The sequence below is a fragment of the Grus americana genome, chromosome 1 (genome assembly GCF_028858705.1).
Source record: "Grus americana isolate bGruAme1 chromosome 1, bGruAme1.mat, whole genome shotgun sequence".
Taxonomy (NCBI): Eukaryota; Metazoa; Chordata; class Aves; order Gruiformes; family Gruidae; genus Grus; species Grus americana.
The window spans coordinates 152352428-152374361 of record NC_072852.1 but is presented as its reverse complement, the minus strand read 5'-3'; the positions used below and the strand labels follow the sequence as shown (position 1 = coordinate 152374361).

At 46.7% G+C, this 21934-nt stretch overlaps 1 protein-coding gene across 3 annotated transcripts in view; it reads right to left on the bottom strand.

The window, feature by feature from the left end:
- Positions 1-17714: 17714 nt before the first annotated feature.
- RASA3 (RAS p21 protein activator 3) overlaps positions 17715-21934 on the bottom strand; it is a 187886-nt gene continuing 183666 nt past the window's right edge. For all 3 annotated transcript variants that reach the window (XM_054822984.1, XM_054822995.1, XM_054822975.1), the window contains exons 23-24: positions 20176-20359; positions 17715-19553 (exon numbers count right to left, since the gene is read on the bottom strand). In XM_054822984.1, the coding sequence (XP_054678959.1) occupies positions 19478-19553; positions 20176-20359 (260 nt within the window). In that variant the 3' untranslated portion in view covers positions 17715-19477. The remainder of the gene's footprint in view (positions 19554-20175; positions 20360-21934) is intronic.

Here is a 21934-nt window from a genome sequence, read left to right as displayed (position 1 = left end):
AAGCTGCCCTGGAGACCCTCTAGCAGAAGAGGTTGGACCAGAAACATTTCCATAGCCAGATCTCTGCAAACCTGGGAGGAAATCTCATGTGTGGCAGGAACGAGGAGACTGAGTAGAAAGAGCAGAGCCAGATGTACCCAGATGGGCACAACCCCTGAGATGTCCTACAGCAATGAGGATCCTGGCACAGGGAGGAAGGGTTTGCTTGGAGCAAAGGAGAAAAGGGAAAAAGGAGAGGCTTGCTTGGAACGTTTTTTCCCCTCAAACCCACAAATTTTCAGCTTTGTCTATAGCTGAAGTGCCTCTGGTTCAGTAGCTCCTTTGCATCACCTGCATTGCCTCAGCCATCACAGTATTTCTAATAATGAGTGGAGCAATAGCTTTCAAACTGGGCAGTAGTTCAAAAATATTCTGATGAAAAATATCCAAAGAAGGGATTTGAAATGTCAGAGAGATCAGTAGACTGAAGAACAGGTGACCTACAAGAGTCTCCCTCATGTGAAAGCTGACCAAAGTCCTTGTCAATGGCATCTCCTCTCCCAAGGAGATGGATGCTGAAGGAATTACTGAACCAGGGGAGACTTCGTAGTGGGGGCTCTGGGAAAGACATACTGGAGTTAGCATGAAGACAAGCGGGGGCTGGATATCCAAGCTGTTCTTGGGCACAGGAAGGTCAGAATGGTCGAACAATGTCAAATCAAGGTCCAACCAGCCCAACACTGTTTCTGAGCCAGTCACTAACCCTTCTGTCTCAAACCTCCCACTCACTTTGGGTGTCTCCAAATCACACAAACACACATGCAAGAGCCAAGGGCCTCCCAGGTGCCAAGATGGCTGCCGAGGGCCAAGACAAGAGGCTGTGCCAGAGGGGCCGGAGGAAAGACTCTGAACTTCTGGAAGTTTGAAGCCAGATGAAATGCACAGGTGTGATGGAGATTCAGCAGGGGAGTGCAATGGGGCAGCTCACAATACCATAGACGTCTGTGAGGAAGGTATGCAGTGAACATCTGGTAAAAGGATAAATATATAAAGCAGTGGTAGATGATAAATAGAAGTACAGTGAAAAAGAGAGGCTTGGCACTGCATCTGAGACGGCTGCCATTAGTAGAAGCTCTTGCGTCAATAGGTTTTGTACTTTATACTCCTAAAAATACAGTGCTCTTCAACTATAATCTGTCTTGGGTGCTGTAATGTGCTTGGACAAAAGATAACTGATGGGTTTTCCTTATATTCTGTACATTGTTTAATGTGCCGGTCCCTCTCACTTCTTGTATTTTTATCATTGAAACAACTCTGGATTTTCAATTTTTCATCAATACGTAGGCCCCTCATTCTTTGCTGTATTTTCTAGGCTCTTTCCGTCACCTCTATTCTGTTCTGTTCTGTTTTGGCTTGAGTTCATACACCCCTGTGCATTTTCTTTCGGATGGTCTCTGTGAGCTTCCCAAAGAGGCACCTGCAAAGATTGGAAGGGATAATCAAGGAGCTCATGTCAGACTACTACCTGACAGGAGGGCAGCATTCGGAGAGTTAGGCTGTGAAATCTGCTCTGGTTTTGAATATCTACAATGAACTGAGAAGATGAGCCATGAGCTGGGGAAACATCTCAGACTGATTGTCACGCACGCGAAGCGTAGTGTGCAGGGCAAGAAGGTCCCACCGTGCAGCGTGCCGGATCTGATGCTAACGGGAACATGCCTCGACCTGAGCTGATGTGCGAGGGGTGTTCCCGCAGAGCAAGACAGAGGCTCTCAGAAGGCTTTTCCTCATTCAGGTTTGCAGGGGAAGCCGCCCAAACAGCTGTCCTAGCATCAGCAGCTTGGAGAGGGAGTTTTGCTGATGTAAAAACCCAAAGGAGAAAAGTAGGACTGTCACCCACTGATCCTCATCCAAAACACCAAAGACCCCGCTGGTCTAGCACAGTGCAGCATAACATTGTTGGACTGTGAGGAAATATGTCCCCACCCCACCATGGGCTTGAACGAGTGGGGTCCGGCCAGGGCTGTCCTAGGGCAGCATCATACGCAAACTCATCACAGCAGGGATAGATATAATATAATGAGAGAAGTCTCTGTAATCGCTGGGGATGCACTTACACAGCCTGGCTCCACTAGTCACGCCTCTGACTCAGGACACCAGCTTCTTCTGATTTCCAAAAGAAATCAAATAAAGTATTTAAAAGCTATTTTCTTTCTTCTCTGGAGGTTGTTGGTACATATTAAAGCTGGAACATTCTTCAAAAATAGGATTTCCAGCTCCCGTGGGTGAGACCCCTTTATTCTGCAGCATCGCAGCCTGGGTTGCGCTGCACCATGGCTCTCGTCACAATAGGTCGCTTCCAGAGGATGATGGTTTCCAGAGGATGACTGCCTTTAAAGAGTCCCTGAAAGACAGCTAAGGAAAGGCAGGCTGTTGTTCATGGAAGTAAATAAATGCAGGGAACCCATACTGCCACTGGGTAACATTTAGGAGTCAGAGACACACGAAACATTGGCAAGCAGCGCCAGAGAACACGCGGTTTGTATTTCTGGCTGCTTATCCTGTGTGCTTTATCCTGCGGGCTTTTTTTTCCTTTTTTTTTTTTTTTTTCTTTTTTTTTTTTTAAATGCAGTGCCACACATAGTTTGTTTTGAATGTCACTTGGTGTAGGTATGCAATGGGGACCTGCTGGTAGACAGTGAGATACAAAGGGATATTTGCACATCCAAACAACTTGCTTACACACACCATCATGGTAAATGCTCTCTGCATGCGTTCTTCAGTCACAGGGTCCTTGGAGACCCAGATTTATTACAAAGTGCAGTGATACTGGAAAAATGTCGTAACTGCCAGTTGATCTACATTCGCTTCTACAGTTAATCAGTTTTATTATTCCCTGCTCGCTTCATTGTTTCAGTAGCTATGAAATATCAAAACAGATAAATAGGAGAAAACAGGAAAGCTCTGTTCTCAACTTTAATATCTTGATGGTTTGGGTTTGGTTTTTTTATACCAAGAGCAACTGGATCATATTTTGCAATCTAAACTTTAATGTTTTATTTTCTTAAGCTGAGGTTGCCGGAATTTTGCACTTGTGCAAAAGCAGTACAATTACCATGCCTCTCTGCATCGACACCACAAAAAAGAAGTCAAGCTGACAGTAACCCATCCTCTCAGAAGACTGAAACTTTCTACACCATATGTCAGTCGAGAGCTGCCACATGAGCAATACTGAGCTTCTTCCATGGGGCTTTCTAGTGACTTAAACTTGTCAGATTAAATTTATATTTCTGAATGTTTTTTGAAGAAAAACGTGCCAAAAAAGTACTTTGGCCGGGCTCCCCCATCTCACTGGCTGCGTAGATGTGCAGAGCCAGCACCTCTCCTGCCAGGCAGCGGCTCCGTGCCTTTCACACGAGCTCACGGGATTCTTGGAAACCCTGTGTCCCCCACGGCCAGGAAGCAAGCAGCGCTGGGACATTGTGTAAATCTTCCTGTAAGTCACTGAATGCTTCTTCGAGGTCCCAAAACAGGGAGGGGAGGAGCCTTCCTCAGCCGAGTAAGCCTCCATTCACGTTCAGCTGAGGCAACCCCTCCTTAGCCTTCACAGCCCCTTCCTTCCAGTGATGCTGCTCCAGCAGCCTCGGGCTTGGGGAAAACATCTCCAGGGATGTCTGCTGCTTTTGGGATAGACCACGAAGCGCTCATCAAACAGAAGCGCTCACTTACCAATTGCCAAAACCAACTAATTTCAAAGAGGTTGCCGCCTTGTCCCCAGGCCCGTTTCCATTCATAACATCTCCTGCCCCGTGCCTCTGCTGGGAGGGATGCTCAGGAAGGCAGAGCGCTGCTAGCGCTGGTGACAGGCCCAAACTACTGCGTTTTTTTGACATAGGGCAGAAGACCGAGCAATAGAAAAATCAGAGTCCATCCGAGGAGGACGGTTCTCCAGCTCAGCTCTGAGGAAGGCGGTAGTGCCGACACACAGTTGTGGCTTCCCCATCTAGCTCCTGTATGCTGGTAAACAAAACCTTATGAAAAATAGTTTCAAACAATTTGTTATAGATACTGAGCTCTGGCCCTTGGTAGGATTGCACTCAAGGTCAGTTCAGCTAACAAGGTGTGTGTGCCACACCTCCACTGGAAAACAGCTAGAAGACACCAGTTACAAGATTGGTGAGAAGACTGGTCTCAACGCAACCTTCCCCCAAAGGGTATTTTCTCATAAATACCTGATGTGTCTCTGTCACTGGCACTCAAAAATCTTGCATCTTCTCAGGTCCAATATGGCGTGCATGGGGCTCGTTTTGCAATATGCTGCTCTACTCTTTTACAGAACCACTGGAGGAGCTTCTGGCTAATTTTTTATGCACGAGTTGGACAACTATTACCCTGTCTGCCACCCTCCAGAGAAGCATTCTTGACATGGGTCTCACAATGGCTAATTTGATGAAGAATAAATGACTGCTGCTCCCGGAGGAGCTGCAGCCAGCCTCAGTCAGTGGGGAACCACATCAGGCTTTGCTCTGCAGGCTTTGACACTCCGGCTGCCACAGGCTTTGCATCTCTCTGCAGCAACCGCAGGTAGCTCACAGAAGCATTGAATGGGGGAACACATTCCCACCTTTGGTGCCTGGCTACAAAGCACCCGGCTGGGGGGCTGCACTGCAGGGCCCCATGTTATTTCTGACCCTTTGCACCAAAAGGAGACAGCAAAACAAAAATGTCTTTGGGTCAAAGAGATACCAAGTGTGATACAATGTGAAAGCAACCAGCGCGGCTTAAATCTGCCTAACATGGGGCACATAAGGGACCTCACGATGGGTGCCCGGTCCTCTGTTATTTAGCAGCATAGAAATACTCTGCAGTGGGGCTGGAAACAAGCTGGTGAATGGGAATGAGACGTTTCCAGGTTAAATCAATTTTCCAAATCATGAGTCTCTTCTAGTGTGTTTGGATGCTTGACCTTTTTCCAGATAGTATTGAAGGGAAGAGAAGACAGGTGGTATCCAGTGGGGGAAAGAACAAAATAATCTGGTCCCCACTGGCAACTTATTGAGCGGCCTTGAGCAGTTTCTTTATGGCTTGTTCTTTAACTTTGTCTTCCCCAAGATGCAGCGTGCGTGGTGTTTGCGGGGCCCAGCAGCAATGCCAGCCAGCTGGGGTGGCTGCACCACTGTGGCCTCTCCTGCAGGGAGCTGGGCAACGGAGTCCAGAAGTGATCCCCGTGACAAAGAGGTCCCCGACTGAGACAGGTGTGACACTGCACCAGGTAACAGGAGAAGGAAAACAAAAACTATTTGACAAAAGTACTTTGTGAGCCTCGCACCTTTTAAGTCTCCTCCCCTGCCAAAAAAATATCCCAGTGTATGGATCTGGATACATTAGATGTACTGGGAGTTTGTGTCTAGCAGTAAGAGACTCCTGTAGCAAGAGTCTCTCATGCCAGTGGTAAGAGAAACCTTGTCTGTCACTTGCAGGAGAAAGAAAAAAATAGAAATATGAGAGCAAAGTAGCTTTCTGTCTGGCCCTGAAGTAGCACCATTGAGCTATTCACAGCAAAACCCAAAGCTAATTTGCCTCAATTTTACAAGCAGCAGTTCCGGACGCACGAGCCACCTGCCATTTTACATGGACCGGATCAAGAGATTAGGTTAAACACTGTGCTAATTCAGTTTAGTGATGAGTCAGGCCATGCCTGCCTCTCTTGGCCATTTTCCCCCCCTCTATGATCTTTCCAATTTCTCACATGAAAATCAGCATTTCATTGATTGTACGCACATCACGCCCTTTCCCAGGGTGTTTCTGGGTGCCTGGCGAGTGCTGGCAGTGCTGGCTCTCCTGGGCTCTGAGCAGATGGGTGCCCCACCACACGGCTCCCCAAAGGACTGAGGATGGACACAGAAAGCTGGGCAGGCTCAGCGGGCAAGGGGGTGGAAGGAGGGGCTCTAAAAAAAAATTTACAGATTTGAGTAGGGAACTGAATTTGAGCTCCTAGTTTCAGGCTGTAGCCAAAAGGGTTAACATGGTGGGGGTTTTTTTGTTATGTCCATGAAGAAATAGATAGAAACAGGGAAGAACTGGCAAATCTGTTCCTGGACAATCAGGTCAGATTGTATTATCCGCCTTTTGAAGATGTTGAAGAATTGGAGAAGAGTGCAGTTGGCTGCCAGAGGCATTGTCTGGAAAACATCAGATCATGGCCTACAGGACATCCACTCTCCTCCAAGGCAGCCTCTCTGCGTTGTTTTTGCATGCTGTTGCCAAGCAAATCAGTTGGTCAGAAGAGGGTGAAGAAATCCAGCTTTCAGAGACGCCTTGCTGGCCCCCTGCAAGCCCATTGCTGTAAATGACATATTTCCTCCAGTAAAAATGATCTCAGGAAAAAGAATAGAAAAAGATTGTCTGATGAAAAGCTATTTCCATCTGCAGCTGCAAGGTTGATGAGACCTATTCAAAGGCAATTAAAGCGACACTACCCTTAGTGTTTCAAGGAGGCTGCATGAACATCAGATGAAGGCCTTCAGCCCTAGAAGACATTTACATCAGAAGGAAACGATGCTCTCCAGATCAAGGGACAGAGACTGTGCTGAGATCTGATGAGATTTACTTCCCCGTGCAGCACTGCCAGGGGCATTACAAGTATTATCCAATATTTGTTGCTGACTTACCTGACGTACAATTGGTTTGACGATGGCAGTGACTGATTTGGTTGCAGCAAGAAAGAGTGTTGTGCTTTTGAGGAACACTGCAGGACTTCCCATGAATATGAGAAGCTGGTGGCGGATGTATGCTGGTAACGTGGAAGAAAATATGTCAGTCCTACAGATGGAGGGAGGGCAGAAAGGGGAAAATGTTACTAGAGAACCATGGGGGAAATGGGGCATTTTGCCCAGCCTATCGACTATTCAGCAGCAAGCCTCATGCTTTATAGGATGGAAAATGACCTGTAGTTCCAACAAACGCCATAGGGCTGCTGACCTGGAGGCAAGCCCTATGGGAAGGAAAGCTATGGTGACCTTGGAATATTTTTTGGATGCCTCAGTCTGAGCTGGAGCAGCTGTGCTGCAGACAGCCCTACACCAGTGCAGACTAAGTGGCAGCCCTCGGGGGTCAGCACTGCTCAGGCTCTTCAGCCCTCCGGCAGCCTGTCTGCGTGAAGGTTTGCTGGGTGGTTTCGGAGGAAGGCAGCTTTCTCATTTCTTTCACAATTCTTACACTTGACAGGCACAGCATCTTCAGACCCCCCTCACCGAAGGGTCAGCTGACAGACAAAAATCTCGCACTCTAGTTCCTTCCAATACTCTGAATATCTCAGTGAAAAAGAGTCCTCTAGTTAAAATATTGCAACAGCTCCATTCGATGCTGTTGATACGTACCAAGTGCAGACAGTGGTGGTGGTGAGCAAGCGTTATTGAATGCAGACGTGTGATAAGGGTACATAAATGTCCCCCATCACACAATTCTTCTGCATCTGGCTCTACTGAATTTAGACTAACAATGGCAACGATGGAGTCTGGGGCTATTTTTGCACCTTGCAAATCAGAGTTTTGCAGACACGAGCTCACATCGCCCAGAGGGTTTGTAGGACCAGTGGCTCAACAACAAATGGAGTAGGCAACAGAGAAGTTTGGGAACTGCTGTCCTATGCTGAGCAGGGCTTGGGGGTGTTATTTTTCAGATTGAGATGCCAGCTCTTAGTTTTGGTAGGATTTGAAAGGGTCTGAGACCACACAGATGGGATGCTAGAGGGATTACTTGGAGCAAAGCACAATCCACCAAGCCCTCACAACTGAATCTGAGTCTCATTTTGTTTGCTGATGGTTCAAAATCCTGAGGGTAAAGGTTTTAAAACCCATTTAACAAGAGAAAGTGTATGTGACTCTTGGGCTGATGTATGTGTTTCATACACTCCTTGTATCAAAAATGTCTCCCAGAGCCACCTTCCAGATCCCTGCTCCTGAGTGAGTTGGAAAAAGTCCTTTGTTAGTGAGTCCGAGACTACCGGACAGCCTGGCTATATTAAGTGATCTAAAATATATCTGGATGGTGAGCGTTTGGGTGTGGGGCTCTCACTGCCTGAGGAAGAGGTGGTTTACTGAGTGCATTATGCTGAGTGTTTAAAGCAAAAATTGATCCACTCCTAGAGCATGCAACTCCGCTCTCACTCACCCACGAAGGCGGCACGCTCCGGAGAGCAGCAAAGGCAAAGATTTAACCTCCAGCGGGTTTCTCACAGCTGAATTTGGTCCCGTCCTTTCCATCTTTTTCAGTTGCCAATCTCAGAGAACTTCTCATTCATGGCAAATTCTTCTGCAAAGGTTTAGCCCAGCCTTTGAAAACAAGCACAGTAACACACAGCTCTCATTAGTGGGAAACGGCCTCTTTGCTTTCTGTTGAGTGGAAATCTTCCAGCATTGTCTCACCTGTGTCTATTAGAAGAGAAACAAAACAGATAGATAGCAGGAGAAAGGATGTTGTATTTAGCACAGCTTTCTTCTCCCTTTCATAGACTTTTGCATTTGCAACAGAGGTGTTTTGAGAAGAGCAGTCTGAGCACACGCTCACTTCTCTGGTGCAAGATGAACTTACTTTCTGCATCGCCCCCAGCCCTTCCTACCAAAAGTGGTATTATAAAATAATACCGGTATTTGTAATACTTTCTATTATAAAAACAGGACCCTGATGAAAGAGCAAGGTAAAATTTAGGCCATGGAAAATGGGTGTAAGACAGACCAGCAGCAAGAACCTAAGTAGCAGATAGAGGTGAGAGCAGATATTCACCTAAATGCAAAACTACGCATCGAAAGAAAAGGAGCGTGGCTTCAGCGTAGCCCTTTAGAAACCACCATTACAGATCACAGCCCCCCCCCCCCCCACACACACACACCCCAACCACAGCATCACATAATGGGTGTTAGTCCTCTGTGTAAGGTGACCTGGACATACGAACAAATCAGGCTGAAGTCCTGCTTTTCTGTTTTAATTAGCATCTGCTTCTCAGCTGGTCCTTGTCAGCCCTCACAGCCAAGGATGAGATGCTCCAGCATCTGGAGACAGACATCTCAGCTAGCCAGTGCATAAAACATCCAGTCTCTGGCAACGTAGCTGAAAGCAGCCTGTGCCACAAACACACAGCTCCTGCCAGCCCACCTCTGGCCAGCCCCGTCCCCGTGTCTGCCCAGGCAACAGGCACAAAACGCTGCGATTCAGTGGTGCTGCAGAGGAGGGGCTGGCTGAGAAGTGCTCTACTCCCAGGTCCCTGCGTTGGCTGGAAACTCAAGCAAATGTTTCTTAAGAAGGGATAGCTGCAGATCAAGCATCACATGCCTTCCAAGGAAAAACACAGAGTGCAAACAAAAAGCCACGGAGCCGGCGTGACTTATGCTGCCTCTTCCAAGGATGTGCCCTGGAGAGGTGCTCCACGGCCACACGTTACCACCTTGCCAGCACCAGCTGGGCACATCTTTCTTTGGCAAAACTCCCTGGGCTCGCAGAGTCCTGCCGGTGGTGGCTGGTAGCGTGTGGGGAGGCAGGATTTGCTGCTCCCAGGAGACTGCCAGCAGCCACTCCCAAAGTCGGGGAGGATGGTGAGAGCAGAAGAGACTGGGGGGGTCAGGTTTGGGTTAAGGCATACCAGGGAAGAGGTCTGAATGCGTGGTGCATTCAGAGGTGGAGGCGACATGAAAGAAGGCAGGTGGACAAAATTTCTGTCCAGTTGAGGTCCAGCTCCTGAGACATGGTTGCCTGTTTAGCACCGCTCCTTCTCTCTCCTGCTTCTCCTACCTCGTCCAGCCTGGGAGGCAGCCCAGGTCCTCTGGGGCCTGGATGCCAGGAAAGGCAGAGATGGTTTGCCAGCGGCTCTCTGCTAAGGACTCTGCATCACCAGATAACCCCATCTGACCCCTGAAAACGAAGCAGTAGCATGCAACGGATGCTTAACCATCTTAAGGAAGTGCTTTATGGTTGTTCTGGGTCAGACAGCTGAGGGGCTCTAAAGAAATCTTCACCTGATTATATTTCTCAAGACTGATTGAATATAGTATTATTCTTGTTTTGCTAGTGCTTGCAAAAACAATAGAGGGATATCCCCGCTCCCAAATTTAAAAATGCCAGTATCCTTCACATTTTTTAGAAATCTTTTTTCAGACCTACTTTCACAACACAAGTCCTTTGGGCCACCTCTAACGTGGATGTGATGGTTGCTGTGCTAACACTGCAAGGCCCTGTGGCCTTGGGTCTCCTTCCCAGCCATCCCAGAGATGACCATGGGGCCAGCTCTAGGTCTACAGTTCCCCAGCTGCGATCCACACCATGGGAATCGCTCGTGGCACTGGAGAGTTAAATATACAGTTGTTTTCCAGTGTGAGTTTAACGATAAGGATGTGCAGCTCACCCGGTCAAGCGGGTTTCCCTTCTCATGTTGGAAAAGAGTACAGAACAGGCAAATCGGTGGAGCGGAGATTCTTAAAATAAGATCGATATCACACCCATGCAATACAACAATAAGTACAAAGTAAACTGAAAGCAATAACCAGGCAATTCATTGCCACTTGGGAGCCCTAGATCTGAGCAATGCCACAGGAGAATAGCCACCCTCCTTGTTTTTACCCGTTTGACAGTGCTGAGGCAGCCAGTGATTTACCCTTCTCATCTCTGGCTGCCCTCTGCCAAGCAGCAATGCTCTTTTTTTCTGGTCCCAAGTACCCAATTAAAAACACTGTGGACACACCACGCAAGGCTTGAACCCATCTGCTCAGATTCACTTGGACAGTTTGAGCTTGTTTGGGAGGGGGCACTTTGTCCTGGCAGCCCTCATGGTGCATCAGGCGCTGCCGGAGCAGCCCCAGCTTTGCACCTGACCAGGTGCTGTCCTGTCCCACCGCAGCAGGCAGAACAAGAAGCCAGTTCAAGCCTGCAGAGTGTAGAACACACTCAACGGGAACCCACGGCACGCTCCCGTCCTGTCTGGGTCAATCGTGTGGCACCAGCTGAGCCGGTAACGCACGGAGCCAGCGCTGGTGCTCACAGAAAAGTCCTCGCGAGCTTCTCCTGGTTGGGATGACTGCAAAAGAGCGCATGCTGAGCGGTGGGTTCGTCGCAAAACACTGGATGCTGAGCGGTGCGGTGGGGCTGCGGGACGGATCCTGCGTGGGAGCACCCCCACCTAGTGGCCTCACCGTCCCTGTGGCACCCGAGGAAGGCGGGAAGAACCCTCAGAGGAGAACTAGGGCTTGCAAGAAAACCACTGCTGCACACTGAGGGTGAGTAAAGAAGGGTGACAACGCACATCACAGTAGCTGGGCTCCTCTCCTGACCCCTTGGGTGGGGTTCATCTCACCAGCTTTAGATGGCTTTACTGTAAGCCATCATGCCAGGTTCCTTGTGGTCAAACAGAAGGGAACTGGAAATTTTTAAGGTTTGATTAATTTAATTCTAGGGTAGACATCTAAAATTGTGAGTCATGCTCCAGAGGGACCTCTCTCTTTCCTCCTGACTATTAAAGGAGGTTGAGTAACTAACTGAAATGTAAGCATCTACATGGTGGACATCTACATTTGGAGAGACATATCCCATCTTCTTTGTCCTATGGCTGTTATTGAATTAATTTGGATTACAGACCTTGTTTCCTGTGGATGTCAACAAAATATCAGAAATTGCCTGGTTAAGTAACACTCAGTGCTGCAAGACTTGTATATGAACATATTCAGTAGAACATCATTCCCCACCCCCTGCAAAAGAAAACCCACTTCCTATTAATGCAGTTTCAAAGTCCTTAATCTCCCTTTTTGAACACGCAGCCCCTGATATATACAAGTACTCAGATGAGTGAGATTTTACAGACAAGGATGCTTGTATCATTGCCTATGGCATGGAAATACTTCTTTTGCACCCCATCAGCTCCAAGGAGTACTGAGGTTATTGCATTTGTAAGGAAAGAAAAAAATAAAAATACTCCAGAGAGAGCTCACTAGCTTCCTTCCTCCTCCCCTGCAATGTCATATCACCACCCAAGTGGCCTCCTTGACCAAGTGAAGACAGTGGTGCTGCCTCACAGACAGAGGTACTATCAGGAGGAGTTGAAAGATCTGTCTGATCTGCTTGAAAGGCGGGTGGGATGAGGTGTGGCATGAGGTGGACCCCAGAGGTCCCTTCCACATCGAGTCTTTTGGTGATTGTCTGATTGGTGATGGCAACCAGGACTAGAGCAGTGGTGAACAAGAGGTCTGAGACATGGGAAGGAGCAGCAGGCCGGGCCTGGCACATGGGACAAGAGGAAGGTGCTGGGAAGCAGGGGCTGTCCCCATCTCTTCTCCCCAGGCTCCAGATAGGGTGAAGAGATGGGGACAGTTTTGGAAAGGAAGAGGCAACCCAGTACATTTAGAGGAGGGAAGAAGGGAGGAAGGAAGGACTGGCAGAAGTTGTGCCAGGCAGAACAACCTTGCCTGGAGGAATGCCCAGCAGCCCCATCCTGCAGCACCCATCTGAGGGAGCCAGGGGAGAAGTGCCCCACTCTCCTCCTTGCTGGCCCCGCTGCAGCTGCAGGAGGTCCACGCACACATGGCTGTGTGGAGGCTTATAGGGTTTTCACCCAGATTTTGCTCTGAGGAACACAACAGAAACCAACAGCTCGCTCTCGCGACAGAAAATGCTTAGGCGGGAGAAACAGGCAGAGAATAATAATTACTGAACAGCCTGATTAAGGCAGCGTCGTTCAACTTTGGGAGCCTGGTGGGCAAAATGAGCTCCGATTCTTCTGCTTGAGCCTGCCCAAGGCCTCCCGCTTTACCTTGACTGTGTAAGGACCCACCCTAAGAGCCAAGCAGGCTCTCAAACACCAGGGCATTTGGCCCCTTCCAGCCCAGGAAGATGGGTGCTGCCTTTCTCCAGCCCCCATGAGGACTTCCAGGCCTTCCTCCTCTTAATGCGACTGGCTGATACTTACTACCTGCCCAGGCCTGCCAGTTTCTTCATCCCCTCTCTTCTGCACTTGCAAGTTCTAAATAAAGCAGAAGCATCGGCCATCTCCTTCTGACACCAAAATAACTTGGGCACCAGCTACCCTCTGCTGAGAATCGGTGCCAAGTCCCCTCAGAGGGCTCTCCAAACTGCTCTGCACGAGGGCTTTTTGCTTACCGTCCCCCCCTCCTGGCACCTTCGATAAAAATCATGCCAAGGGGACTTCTCTGGAGTGAAAAAGGATGATATTTTTAAAACAAACGAGGTTCAGGCACAGCTCTCCAGTGGGAAACCTGCCTTTGAGCCCATGGCGCTCTTCATCAGGGGATTTCAAGGCAGCAAAGATCTGGTGGGGATGGTGCCAGAGCAACCGTCACAGGTCCAACTCCTTGGTAAACCCTGAGGAAACACGGTACTGTGCCAGCAGGCAAAGCCAGATCTCAGAGCTGAATTTCTCTCTGATTTTGCCTAGTTCTCGTGCTGGAAGAACAGCAGGACCCTTGGGCAGCCACCAGGCTGCACACATAGGCAAGGCAAAAGATGGCCACAGGGACAGGGGTCACCTACCACCTCACCTTGGTGATAAGCAACGGTGTGTTTTGGGGGGCTGAGGGGACCTATACACAGGCAATACTGGCTTCAGAAGGAGGTCGCGTCACAGATGACGCTGTGCATTGGTGATGTGAATGGGGAGCATGAGGTGGGATGATGCTGGAAGCAAAAGGATTTGGAGCACAGCTGGGAGAGGCACGCGCTCTGGTGGCAACGCTGTGTGAGGTGGCTCGTCCCCACCTCGCCAGGCATGCTGATGCAAGTGTTTGCGAGGCTGCTGTAAACCTGGTCAGGTAGATTATCCAGGTTTTTCCAAGATCTCTCCCTCTTACCAGCTCCCAATGATTTCACTGATTCAGTTGCATCAGTGCTATTAATGGGATGCCGAACCACGGCTGGGGCAGGGGAGCAGGAATCGCTTTCAGGAGGCTTTACCACAAGAGAAAACATACCACGGGGTTGTGCTCACAACACCATGGCTCAGCGGGAGGCAAGGCATCTGCATCTCCAGACATCACAGATGAACCTGTCTATTTTTAAGTGCAGCAAAACCACAAGGTGTTTCAGGGTGGCCTTTTTGTGCACAGTTTCTGTTCTCATCAAGTGGGTATTTCCTTTTTTCTTCCCCTAAAATTCATAAAATTTGCTTCCTTTATTCGTGTCAGCAGATTTCTCTACACAAACATGATGACATGTTTTAGTTTCACCTCCCAGGGAAATACATGGCTACACTTACTCAAACTGCCTTTCTTAATCAAATAAATTTGTTTATTCGCACCTCTGGTACCTGATGGCAACCCTGTGCATCATTGTCACCTCTACCAAGAATTATTTGTTTTCACATCAGAGTCCACATCCAGGCAGTACCTTGTTGTGGCCTCAAGTGAATAATAAAAAACTTGTTTTCTTTTGACAGTTTTAGGGCAGAACAGTGCAACTACAACAGAGATTAAAGATGTTGAGTGAATTTAGTAAAATTAGTTGGATACCATATAGGCCCCACACTTGTGGAGAGAATTTGCCTCAGCATTAACCAGAACTGTGTACATCCGGGGTATGTTTTTTGCGAGATTCAGCACAGCAGCGTTTTCAAACTAGTAAAAAGCCAATTTCCCTTTTTATCATTTAAACATTCTTTACATGTAGTCCAGGCTGCTGGTGAGCCTTTTGTTTAATCAACACATCCGCACTAGCTTTGCAGGCAAAAGCAAACCTGCTAACACCAGGCAAATTTGTGGTTAAAAGTAGTAACTCTGTGTAAACATGATAAATCCAACGATTTGAACATTTCAGGTAAATCAGAGTGACGCAAATGGAGCAGCAGATGAAAAATGGGAATTGAAATGGAAAGGCATATGTGATTTGTTCAGAAGTTAGGAGGGATGGTTTCTAGACTCCAGATGAATCTCCTAGGGTCCCGTTTTATCTTGGGTTATTTTAGGAACCCAGAATAATTATTTGCTCCGTGATGGTTTCTTGCAGTCTTTTCTTACACAGCCCAGATCCAGAATACACACACAGGAATACAGCACTTCTGTCTTAAAAGTTTGTCTTTTCCTCAGTGCCCACTTGAGCTTTGGAATAATTCATTTACTGTTTTAATGATATTAGCTCACTCAGAGCCAGAGAGAAATGACTTCTCCAGCCAGCCTGCTATCCGTTGTCTCCAGCCGTAATGAATATAGAAGGTGGCTCATGGGAAGATGCTGTTAAAACTTTATCTCCAAGCACTGCACAGCATCAGTCCCAGCCTCTGGCCACACGTTGCCCTACGCCACAGTCCTCCTGCAGCATCCATTTCCTGGAGCTAATAATGGGGACTGGCAGGGTTCATGCATTCTCCTGCTATCCAGGCCAGCTTCTCACGCAGCCCTTTATAAGCACACTTACGGAATTAAAAGTTGAAATGATCTCCATGAAACGGCATGGAGTATTGCAGAGAAGGGATGGAGATGGGAATCACATCAATGTTCAAGTGCCTCAGCCAGCTGCACCGCACAGCCAGTCACCTCGGCACCAAACCAGCTTCTCGTGTAGACAGAAGTTCCAATTTCTCACAGCTTCTCAGATGGCAGTCGCTGACTCCCATGAGCCTTGTAAGGGTGTGGTGGGCCCTGCGTGCTCTTTGTGTTAACTGCATGCCATGCCCATGGCACATTGTGCTTCTCTTTTTTTCCATTTGGCCATTTTTACGTGGAAACGTTGCCAGACAAGAACCATGTTCTTCAACCCTCTCATCCGTACGCAGACCTCATTAAAATCTTACTGGGTGAAGAACCAAGCGTCACTGGTGCCAACAGAGCTTTGAGACATCATTGGCATGTGCAAGGCTTGTCACTCCTGCCGCCCAGCTGACTGCACCCCAGCACAGCTTCAGACACAACAGCCACAGTGTGAGAAGTGCCTGACAGTGATTTGTCATCACTGCAGCAGCTGCTCTCCGTCTCTACTGCATCCACCTAGAACACACGCGCGCGCGCACACACACACACGTGACAAGATTTTATCTGTCAACTAAACTCCCATCCATTGCCTTAGGAAACTCTAACAGGAATTGTGACTTTGGGTGTGCAGTTTCACACCCAAATCTCCCAGTCTGAGCTCTTCTGAAACACAGGAAGACATTTGCCTGGCTGGAGACACCACCCCCTTGGAACTGGAATGGACACAGACCAGAGACACTCGGGTCCTGTCGCCAGGTCAGCCCTGCCCTCGTGAGCTGGTTCAGCAAGGGAGAACACAAGCATGAGGATCTTCTTTGGCATCAGGAGTCTCAGGAGAGACCAGCCTGACTTCTAAATCTTTTTCTGTCAACATTCATTTTTTTGCCTTTCAGGCTGGGATAGAGGAGAGAAGGAAAGAAAACTGACATGATGTGCTGACTTACAGCTATGCTTTTTTCTGTTATTTTCTTCATTCCAGATATAAGAGATGCTGTCCCAAGTGTCCCTATCAAGGCATCGTCTTGTGGGAAGAATTTGCCGAGTATTTCTGAAGACAACATACGAAACATATGCTGCAGACAGACAGGAGACAGAGGCTAAGCAAGAACTGGAAGCCCAATTTTAACAACCCCCTCACCAACCCTATTAATTAAGTTATGCCGTAAGAAAAGCGGCTTTCAAAGACTTCCTATTGACTTAAGCTAAGACACGTTAGCAGGAAAACAAAATGTTTATATACTCTGGATAAGATTGAGTGGAAAAAAGACAGACCTGGGAATGGTGTTACAGTAACTTTGCATTTAACTCTGCTCATTTCTTACAAATCCTGCGTCAGTTTACTATCTCATCTTACTTCAAACCTTGTTTACTTTTAAAGCAAAGTTTACAGTTCCTCAGCAAAAACACACACTTGTGTAATTGTGGTCAAGTACACCATCACGAAGACACCGGTGATGTGTCTTCCACCATCAGTTTGGTTTTCTTTTCTGGCTGTGGTCTACATGTTAAACCACTACTGTCACTCAGCTATAGAGTATGCCTGCAGAAGCTCTTGTCCAGAAGTTTCTCAGAAATGCACGCCAATGTTGTGACGACAGAGACGCCCGATACAGCAGTGGGAGTCACCTTGAACACGAGCTAGACTAACACACATTGAATTAGCTGGTCAACAGCTTTCTATCCTGGAGGGGCTGTTGCCGAGCCTTCCTGCAAGCGCTCCCCACAGAACTAGCGAGTGCAGCTTGGCACATGACATCTCAGAGCCAAAGCTTTATCCACATGAGCATCCAGAGAGGACTGGTAAGCTCCAGAAGACTGACTCGCACAAACCTTGGCATGCCCCAGGTTTTGCCAGAGGACAGGTCCTATTCAGAAGGGTGGTGGTTCCACAGGTCCATGAGCCAATATGCATGTGGGGTGCTGTGCTCTCAACTCTTTCCTCCTGTCCTTTCAATGCAGTCTCAGCCCTCCCTCGCAGCAGCAACAGCTGTGTAATAACACAAGGCAACTGCTCATCTAGCTGAGAGATAACTGCTTTCTTTGCTAGAGTAGTTCATGGCTGGCTTGGGTGCCCAATCTGGCTCACTGCAGGGTCCCACGTGTGCAACGCTGACCCAAGAAAAAGGGTGGGGATGGGAGGACGAGCGAGGATAGGGCTCGGCAGCCCCAACAGAGATTGATTTACACTCACAAGGATCTCCATCCATGGTCCAACTCTGAACAGCAACAGGCACCTCAGTGGGCACAGTGAATCTAAACAGACTCCAAATGCGCACACGGTTTTCAGAAATAAAACATATCTTTTAATTGGCAATTAGAACACACACTACAGGTCATTAGTATTTTATAAACAATATTAAGTTACAAATACATGTTAAAAAATGCAGTTCATGGCAGCTAAAAGCTTGGAGTCCAAAATGCATCTCTGCAATGCTTCATTACTTCATTTTCCCCAGTCTGCTGGGTGAAGATGAATAAAAGATCATTTATCATCTACTAGGAGGTGGTCTACTATATACTCAAACAAAAAGAAAACCTCATTCCTAAGAGCATCACTAACAAACAGAGGCATTCAAAGTACTTCAGCGATCTTAAATCATGTCAGATGCAATGAGGACACAGTTAACTCTGTAACACTTTAAGCAAAAATACAGGTATCTTCACATTAAACTGATAGTTCAACGCTTTCTGTTCCAATTCAGCTGAAAACCAATGTTAGCTTCTACCCCACAGAAGCTTAAAGTCCATCATGCAGGCTTCTGTGCCATCAAAGCTAGATGTTTGTAAATCAGACCCTAACACAGAGGAAAGTTACGGTGTACAACTAAACAGCATACATAAATATATATCATATTTAGCAGATCTTTATTCCCCTCCTTAATGACTTTTGTTGGTATTAGTGAGATACACAGCTCATTCCATTTTCACTGCACTCAGAATATTAACAAGTTACCATTATGCATGTTAATATACTAAATAGCCTTTAACAAGTCTCTTTAAAACATTCTTGGGAAAGTAGAAATCTGTTTTCCAGAAAAGCAAGTGGTACTAGGATAGCGTGGACTCCAGTGCTTGAACATTCTTTCAGAGAAAACCCATCGTGACAGCTTTTGTGCCTGGGAGTCTGTGTGTGACAGCTGCCAGACTCGTGTTCTATCCATCCTTCTTGCTGTGGTGGTAAAAGGTCATCAAAATCAGCTTACCTTGCCTTTCAGCTGGCAGACTTTCAAAGATTACCATTCACTGGACTGCATAAAAGAGACATGTAGCTTTGACATAAGTTCATTTCTTTCTTACTCACATTTCTGAGTCAGTTTTATTATACCGCTAAAATTGCATCTTCAAAAACAAAGTCTGCTGAATGTCTCTGGAGAAATGACTCTGTATCTCAAAAATATCAAGAGTACCATTCAGATCGGAATTTCTATTAAAAACTGTGCACATTTAGCAAAAATTATGCTGCTGTAAAAACAAAAGGCCTGCTCCTTGGCCTGCTCAGAATACAAGCTACAACGCAACAGATTACACCAGAGGGTTTTTTCTCTGCCTCTTTTCTAAACGCAGGCATTAGAATTAAAGTGTTACTAAGCTTTTCCTAAGAGAGCACGCAGGGGTGTGGCATAATATACATTAAACAGGAACAAAAAACAGTAACAAACCACCATTCTAGAAAATGCTGCTTATTAGCAGCATGCTTGGTTTCTGAAACATAAGGAATTGCATGGGAGTTGTCAAGATGAAGTCCACACACCTCGATCATTGAACTGATCACTAGATTCCAAGAAACCGAAGCAAATTTAAAAATACACATGACAACAACTGCCTAGAAGGCAGAGTTTTATCATCTGTCAATAACCAGATGAATAAAGTGCATAGCAACTATTATAACAGTTTGTTGAAAAGAGAATACATTTACCAAGTCTCAAAGTTTGTAAGCTGGACACTTATCCATACATTTTGCTACATGTGTGGCTTCCCTTTTGTTTTGCTATTTAGCTTCACTGATTGACCCTTCAGCACTGTCCTCTGATTTCCTTTGCACTTCATATAGAATGTGCTGAGATCTCTGACTGCTGTCTGATGTACGTCTGGAAGCTCTTGTCACCGATGGGATGTTCTCTAAAAGAAAAGAAAAAAAAAGGAAAAAGTACTATACATAGAATTTTCTGTCAGGACATCAAGATGTCAGAATGGAAAGTGAACAGACAAAACCTTTTCCCCAAGTTTGATTTTCAAAGTTGTAATTGTAATGATAATATTGCATCTTACTTGAACTGGAAAAGCTAACTGATTGTATTGATCCTCTCTTTTGTCAGCCTTGTGCAGAATGCTCCTTTATTTACACGTACACAAAATACAGTCATGTGGCTGTATCAGTCACTCTTCCCATTTTTACACCAACGCTCTAAAAGACGTCAGTAAATACATGTACCTTCTGGTATTTACCACTCATTCCACAAGCACAGGTTCAAAATAAAAATTTTTTTAAAAAAAACCCCAAAACCCCACTCCTAAAACCCCACACTAACTTTTAAAAATGAAACTGCATTAAAAAAATAAGCATTTAAATATTCCTTACAGTCCTTTAAAATACTGTGATAGAAATCCTAACTGACAATCTTACTTTGTATGTATTTGCAGGATCTTTTCTGAACACGAATATGGTGAAGGTCAGAACATAAGGAAGGGAAATGCCATTTCCCAGGACTGTTCCCCTGTTTGGACAACCCATTACACTTACTGGCTTCCATATTTTGTCTTCTTAAATTTATCCCTCTTATATTGAGCATGCTCCTGCTCTAAAGTTCCAACACCTTCAATAATCAGCTTTAGTGTTTTATACGTCTCCTTAGGGTCATCAATGATGAATGTAGAATATTCTTCCTCTTCAGGTCCATCATACACAGATTTGCTGCCACAGGCCTCTGGGTTAACAAAAAAAAAAAAAAAAAAAAAAGGTATCAGAGAGGCAGGGGAAAAAAGCAAGACATGCAGGCTAAAAATACTTAGTCCAAGATTCATACAGTTCATTGGTTTGCTTCTGTATGACCACCACAGAACTTTGGCTGACAGCAACAGCAGAAGGAGCAGTTCCCCGTCCTTTTGCTGGGCTGTTGGTAGCCACAGGGGTTGGCCCACGCCTGTTCCCTCCTCCTAGTCTACTAAGGAGAGGGCGGCAAGCCTGGCAGCTGCTCCTGGCTTAGTGCGAAGCTGTCCTTTCCTGCACAGGCAATGCTTTCCTCTCAATTACCACCAGGAGTACCCCATGCAAACACTCTGGGAACTCTGACACAGACCTAACTCTGGTACTGTGCTGCAGGGTTGGTCTGCACCTGGTCAAGTATTCACTTCTCAGAAGGACAGGTTCCATCCCTAAGCAGCAGCTAAGCAGCAAGTACTGCACTGCACAACAGACTGAATTAAAAACAGTTACAGCTTCAAGTGGTCATGGAAGATGTTTTACCACGTTACCCCTAAAAGAGTCATACAACAAGCATAAGCAGAATATGCCATGACTACTGTCTGCCTGCCTGTCCTATGAAGCGGCAAGTCATACTACCTTCTTATCCTACCAGGGAGCCTTCCTGGCTAAGAGATCAGGACACTGATTACACATGGACATTTGCAACACATTCATCATGTGATCTATTTCTGCATTGCAGCTGAGCATATTAGAAGGGGAGAGAGAATATTTTATTTTGTCTCTATTTTTCCCTAGCTTTCTAGCTTTACTGCTGTCTCAACTTCAGCTTTCGAGTTACCTTCTCCTTGCTGCACTGTCTGCGCCAGACCTGCGTCCTTTCCCCCAACACCGAAACTCGATGCTGGCTCTGGCAGTGAAGATTCGGAACAGAGGAAAGCTGGGCATTGGTTCAGACAGCTCGGAAGTGGTGGGGATCTTAAGTTTGCAATTGCATGGCGGCCAGGAATGGATTAAAGTGCTTTCCAATCTGTGTGTTTGACACCACTGGCTTATCTCGTATTATAAAATAAAGTGCTATTTAAAGATCAGTGCCACAGTGAAGGCTTCCCTGCCACTCCCTGTGCTAAATTGGGATTTCAAGTCTGGCACCATGTACACCGGATACTTTTCTTGGCATGTCTACCAGTACTAACTTCCTCTGCTGTCTCTTCTTTCTTTTATCCTTCATGGCACATCTCTGCTCCCCTCAGCTCCTGAGGGTTTCCTAGCCCAAACTTCACTTTCCAGCCTTCACAGACATCCACAGGTTATCTTTCGCTGAAAATTCCGAAAGAGCCTTCCTAAAGAAACCATTTGTATCCAGCCTGTTCTTGGGATCTGAATCAGGGAATGTGCACATGACTTCTGGTAACACAAAACCATGTTCCACTGAAACCTCAACTTTGCTGGTGCTTCTTTTCAGGATCAGTAAACTTCTGGTTTAGCACACTCTCTGATTTGTCAATTCGGAGCATCCAGACAATGCTCTGTGCTTATGCTATTTTAGGATGCTGCGGTTAAGACTGTATTTAAAACA